This window comes from Fopius arisanus, unplaced genomic scaffold (assembly GCF_000806365.1).
Source record: "Fopius arisanus strain USDA-PBARC FA_bdor unplaced genomic scaffold, ASM80636v1 scaffold00013, whole genome shotgun sequence".
Lineage (NCBI taxonomy): Eukaryota > Metazoa > Arthropoda > Insecta > Hymenoptera > Braconidae > Fopius > Fopius arisanus.
Window position 1 is genome coordinate 672,561 of NW_011887752.1, and position 6,471 is coordinate 679,031.

General features: G+C 36.8%; 1 protein-coding gene across 2 annotated transcripts; it reads left to right on the forward strand.

Annotated features, from left to right (window-relative positions):
* The first annotated feature begins 1,181 nt into the window (after positions 1-1,181).
* LOC105263135 (C-mannosyltransferase dpy-19) lies at positions 1,182-6,260 on the forward strand. Of its 2 annotated transcripts, XM_011299153.1 has the most exons (9): positions 1,182-1,320; positions 1,401-1,513; positions 1,662-1,799; positions 1,894-1,962; positions 2,040-2,390; positions 3,129-3,945; positions 4,030-4,192; positions 4,907-5,035; positions 5,560-6,260. In XM_011299153.1, exons 1-9 carry the CDS (start codon positions 1,275-1,277, stop codon positions 5,771-5,773), a joined length of 2,040 nt encoding a protein of 679 aa, XP_011297455.1. In that variant the 5' UTR covers positions 1,182-1,274; the 3' UTR covers positions 5,774-6,260. The 2 variants fall into 2 exon arrangements, with proteins under 2 accessions (XP_011297455.1, XP_011297456.1); XM_011299154.1 differs by lacking the exon at positions 5,560-6,260 and having other exon boundaries at positions 4,030-4,179; positions 4,907-5,008.
* Positions 6,261-6,471: the final 211 nt, after the last annotated feature.

The window sequence follows — 6,471 nt, forward strand, 5'->3', positions numbered from 1 at the left end:
CTCCACACTTTTAATAATTTATTCCACAGACTAACGTGTGGAATTATCGCGAGATCTTCAGGAGTCTTCGAAAATATGAAAAGAATTTGTGCCTGCGATGGGAAGACCCTGTGGGATGAGCGAGATGAGTCTAAACAAAAAGATTCATTCAAAAATACTTTCATATATCCAGATAAATGCACCATAGCCTAATACTCGTAGTATTTACCGATTAAATACATATTTAAAAGCCAATGTTTTGTGTGTCTTTTCAGTGTGTGTGGATAGTGCACTTTTTGAAAACTACTATAAATTTATTTCTGTATGCAGGTCATGTAAAAGTCATATCATTCCATAATATTCCTGATGAAACGTTTTTATATTTCAGTTTTTACTTATGAGGAGGGCTGAAGGTATTTATAACTCAAATAAAAATTCAATATAAACCCGTAAATAAATGTTTATTGTGTTCGATCAGATTGATTCAATTCGTAATTTATCATTTATCAGTGTGCGTGACGTAAAAAAAATAATAATAATACAAAAAGGTATGAGAATAACTAGGAAAATTCGATCGAATGAGAATAAATCATTCGTCATCAGAACCACTGTCGTCAGAATTAGTTCTGACTCGAATTGTTTTTCATTTCTTGTTTCCAAGGACTCTACCTCTTGGGTGACGTGGAAAGAGTTTCACTTTAATTACTTGATTTATGAAAAAATAGTCAATACTGGGTCAGAATCTCTCTTATTGAAATAATCATATACCCATTGTTCATTTTTTTCATGTCAATTTGAAAGAAAAAAAATCAAACAACTCGACTGGCATTCAAATGTAAACGCCAGAAATCGCTGAATTGTGGGGACGAAACGCACATGAGGAGAAGGCGTTATACAGCGCTACGTACGACGTCTGAAGGTACTTGTCTCCTGTTTTGGTGTCGGCGACATCAAAGCTTGGCAATACCTCCTTCCATCATACCTTAGACACCCCCATTGCGTGTGGCGCCCTCCCGCTCTTGGGGTGCAGTACTACGATGCCGCTAAGGTCACTCCACCCCCAGAACTGAGACTCTACTTTAGTCAATCCTCTTTGGTATCCACCGAGCATGGGCGTGTTTTTGGGAATTTAAAATGTTGCAGATGTCAGTTCCATAGCTAGAACAACAGAAAAAAAACAAAAATCGACAGTAGGAGTTCCGATGCCGGTGAATTCTTGATGACTTTGGTTAACGAATTCTCTTCATCATTGCAGACCTGCGAGACGATCGCAAAACTGGCGGCGAAATTGAGAAATGGACGCTGCCAGGATTGCCTACGCCTTTTTTATCCTCTTATTGGGTGAGTAAAATGAGGGTTAATTAATTTAATATTTAAATTAATGCTTCATCGGGGTAATTAACTCTTGATTGTTTTCGCAGCTCTAGGGTTCGGCTTACTTCATCGCTGGCACGTCTCGACGCTTTTCGAAAATGACAGGCATTTCTCCCATCTGTCCGAGATGGAGAGAGAAATGTCTTTTCGAACCGAAATGGTGAGAATCAAAATTTCACAAATATATTTCATTGAATCCTTCTGATTTTTGTTAAATAAAATACATTCAACAATTTTATTCAATTTCCTTTCTTAACTCTTTTCATATTTTATTTTACAACAAGTTGTCAATTGATTTTTTTTTTCAGGGAATGTATTACTATTATTACAAATTAATGATTGAAGCTCCGACTTGGCATGAGGGCCTCGAGAGATTAAGAAATGACAACCTGTCACAGTATCCTAAAGTAATAAATGCAGATAGGACGTACAATTTATTTCCAGAGGTAATAATCCCCTTCAGAATAAAAACAGATAAGTCCTTGATTTAATAGCGAAAAAAAGGCAGAAAGAAAAACTAATAACTTCCTCTGCACTTAGATTTATGCTGGAACGCTGTATCGTTTAGCAGAATCATTGGGTCTTCTTGGAGAGTCCCAGTGCTGGCAGGTGCTGAGTCCAAATAAATAGCAATCGATTAATCTAATCCAAACAACGCAGTCAATAAAAAATATAAATTATTGTAGACCGAGAGAGGAGATGGGCTCTCTACAGTGATGAGCTGCCAAGGGCTGTCAGTCCCATCCTATTTTTATATCGCCATTGTCTGGTCCCTAGCCATGATGACTGGATCAGTCCTCTTCCTCTATGCTACTTACCTGAGTGGATCAATTTACGGTGGATTGATCGCTATTTTAGCTTTTTTCTTCAATCACACTGAATGCACAAGGGTCCAGTGGACACCACCACTCAGGGAGAGCTTTGCCTACCCCCTGTTGCTCTTGCAGATGTTCAGGGTCACCATGTGCCTCGACAAATATTCCTCTGAGAGGAGAAAATTCACGTGGAGGAACGTCTTATGGGACAACGCTTACGCTGTACGTAAATTGTTTCTTCTCTGATTATTTATTACAAAGCAAATTCAATACAACAATTTGTCACCAAATGATTCAGCACGAAGCTAACTCTAGTCATACGTTATTGAACACAGGCAATTCAAAGCAGAAACAATTTAATTAATTAAATTGTTTATAAACACATTATTCCACTGTTCAGAGCTTCTGGGAGAACAATTTCTTTCTCCCAGTGTCGGGTTCAGACGAATTGATGTCTATTTACTGTGATAAATGAATGTAGTTCGAGCTAGTAGTCACAAAATAATATTTTTATTTACTGGACACTTGTCCACTTTAAAGTGCTAGGCACATCTGTATTGATGTTTGAGCTTTCGGGATCAGGGAATCGATTAAAAGAAAGATAAATACGTCGGACAGGGGTACTTTAACGGATTCCGAAATCATACAATCCGAGAAGTTCGCACCTTTGTACGTTTTTTAATGGAGCTAGGATGAGCCTGATGACTAATTTAGTAATTGGAATAGTTCGAGTTTGGACAATGCGCGACTGCATTGAACGAACTGCTGATTTATTTAATTTTCGAGATATTGAAAGTCGGCCATCACATTCCATAGATAAGGACGTGTAAGCAATTGTGAAATTGATGCAATTTATCCACTTGATTTCCAATCAAAAGTTTGAAATTAATAATTTAATTAATTTCAAACAGAAAATTGATTTTTCAAACAAAAAACCAGAGAAATTTATCATTTTTTCAGGACATCTTCATAGTAACGAAGCTCTGCCTGTTCAGCTGGCAGTTCTCGCAGTTTATCTTCACGATTCAAATAATAATTCTCCTGATCCTCCAGTGGCTCAGGATTATTCCACGCTACGTAACCCTGTACTTGCTCTTCCACCACATAATCGCCATTGCCTTTACCTTCTACCAAGGCCCAACGGTCATCAATTCGATGTACACCTGCCTGGTAGTGGGTGCAACGTACGTCAACCTGTTGAATTCCCGCGTGGATGGCCTCTGGAATCCCTATCTCCTTCTATTTTCTGATATCCTAGGAACCATAGGCTCCGCCCGATTTGTGAAATCAGCGATCATTGATTATGACGATTACCATCACATCTACAATCTTGTCAGATCCAAATTATCAGGATTCAGGGATTTTCACACGATGCTGTACACCTGCTCCCCTGAATTTGATTTTCTTCCATACGAGACCTACGAAATTATCGTCAAGACATTTCTACTGCCCACTGCAATACTGGCTGGATTTTTGGCGATTTATTTCTGGTACAGAGACTTCAGAATGAGGGGATATTCGCAGTGCATTGAGCCAGGTATTGCGTACAATGGACTTCAGACTGGTGCATTCATTGTTATGGCGTTTTTAGTTATGAGATTGAAATTGTTTATGACTCCCCACTTGTGCATTATCGCTGGAATGGTTTTCAGTCGGAAATACCTCGCTCTGGTTGGAATTAAAAGGGAACATGTTAGACTTACGTTTTTTATCACTCTTGTTGCTATTATGACTTATCATGGGGCACAACGGGTTCAGGTGGAGCGCCAGTTTTATGGTGGGTAATCAGAAATTCATTTTTTGGAAAAATTTATTGAATTTTTTTATAACTGAATTTTTGTTTTCTCATCTTATTTTGCAGGGGAATATAGTAATATTGAACAGGAGCAGTTGTTCGATTGGGTTAATGCGAATACACCGAAGAATGCAGTTTTTGCTGGAAAGATGTCTATAATGGCTAATCTGCTGCTGGCCACTGGACGACCAATTGTTAATAATCCATATTATGAAAGTACGGAGATGAGGTGAACATTCTTCAATCCTCCAGTCTTTTGCACTTAAAAAAATCATTTCTTTTGGCTTATTAGTTTGTACAGGTCTAGAATATTGTCTAAAAATTTTTAATCGATCGTAAAAGTTTCGGAGATAGTGCCTTGGAAAATTCCGCTCTCTAGCTTACAGCTGTATTGTCGCTCGAAACTTCAAACGCGTTTTTCCACGAAACTGTGTTTTTAAAGTGGGTTGAAAGAATTTCTCGAAAAACACCGAACCGATCTTGATGAAATTTCGCACACGTCTTCGATGTACTATTATATTATTATATTATTATTATATTATTGTATTGTTCACTTATTGAACGAAGAATTTTTTCTTTCTAATCGCAACAATTTTTGAAGATGCAAAATTTAGTGAAAAGTTCATCGAAATCGGTAATTTTTTGTACAGCAAATGACGGGGTAATAAGAATATCATTTAGAAAATCTTTTAGAAATTGTGTAGTATCTTAGAGAGTACGATATGCCATTCTGTAAATTTTTCTGGTACATTCACGAGATAATTCCTCCATTGATAGCCATTAATTACGAGAAATAGTTGAAAGGATTACCAATTGACCAGTAGTAGAATCCAATTTGCATTAGTGATGTAAACTCGTTTCGCATTTGAATAAGTGCAATTTTCAAGCTGAAAGAATTTCAAAGCAGTTGCACGTTAGCCATTAATATTTACGACGTTTCCAGGGACAGGACATTGAAAGTCTACGAGATCTACAGTAGAAAAGACGCAGCTGCTGTCTACGAGACTCTCAGGAAAATGCAGGTTGATTATTTAGTACTCGATGAGGGGAATTGCTACGGCCTTGGAGCTGGGTGAGAATGCATTATTAATTAAAATCTAAGTTAACGTCATTCATAAATTATCACGAGATTGCTCGTTCCATATTTACATAAAATATCTCGCTGAAAGCACGAGGAAGACAAATTTTTATCACTTTCACTGAGCACTCGTTCCTCAATGAAACTTTCTGCCATTGTTCTTGATCGAGTTACATTCATCTCGTTGAATAAGAGAACTGTAAATCAGTTTCAAGTCCCTGACATAGAAGTTTGAAATAACAATCTCACGCAGAGTGTGAGTCAACGATTCGCTGTATCAATTTCAGTGAAACTATTTCAATTTCACGTACCGCTCTCATCTTCTTTTTATTGTTATTTTGAATTTGAATGGGAGAAAATTAAGGGATTTATTTGATTTTAATTGAATTTCACTGAATGGCGGAGGGAAAATGACTGAATTGCCACTGATTCCCACGGGAAATAATGACATGAAAGAAGGGGAATGACTTGTAATTTACTTTTTTATCTCTCACACGATAATTTTTATTTCTCCATAGGAAATCTGGCTGTCGAATGGTGGACCTCTGGGACTTCTCGGACAATGGTCGAGCTAAACGACTTGGAAAACGTCCTCTCTGTCCCATTTTGTACAGCGGAAGTGCCCATCCTTTCCGGAGAGTATTTGCAAACAATCATTATGTTGTTCTAAGACTGGACTATTCTACTTACGTCGAATTAAAGCCTAAAACGCCGATTCTGATGCTGTCGTGAAGGCCATCTTTGTGAAATTATTTTAAAACGGTAACGTCGAAAAAAAGTTATGGAAAAGCTTGTCACATTCACTGGGATATTTTATAGTTTTTTAATAAATCTTACTTGTTTGCACAATTGCTAGAATCACTTATTGGATTTCTATAAAATTTTTATAGATTATTCTATTAATTAAAAAATATTCATTTTTCTTTTAAAAGAACTTTTTTTGTTAGTTGAAAAAGTTGATTTTGAATATTCGGTACATCTTGTTTTTATCTATAAATAATAAATGCAAGTTAATGAATTGTTATTAATTGTTATTATCTGTAAGATTTAAACAATTATGTTTTTTGATGCTTGCAATTAGGAGTAAACATTCTTAATAGGAATAAAAATTCATGGATTTTTTATAAAATATCCTAGTGAATGCAATAGATTCTTCTGTGAAATCATGTGTTTTCTCACCGTGATAGCTAATTCAATAAATGTGCAGATATTTTTCTAATCGTGGAATGCGTGTGTTGAGATTAGAAATAATCGGCATGATGGAATGGAGAGTGAAAGCGTAACAAAATTGCTCGCGAGGCAGTAGCCAGGCTCGTTACCTGCTGTAACCTCGAGTGATAGAGACTTCTTCAGGTACTACTTTTAATACCGCACATGGAAGCCAACGTTGCTTCCGGGTAGCTAGATAATTACATTCCCCAAATAAAAAA

Excerpts from the sequence above, each read along its gene's own strand:
- LOC105263135 (XM_011299153.1), top strand. The coding sequence starts at position 1,275 with ATGGACGCTGCCAGGATTGCCTACGCCTTTTTTATCCTCTTATTGG. Across the intron at positions 1,321-1,400 it reads CTTTTTTATCCTCTTATTGG|CTCTAGGGTTCGGCTTACTT; the intron begins GTGAGTAAAATG and ends TTGTTTTCGCAG. Across the intron at positions 1,963-2,039 it reads GAGAGTCCCAGTGCTGGCAG|ACCGAGAGAGGAGATGGGCT; the intron begins GTGCTGAGTCCA and ends AAATTATTGTAG.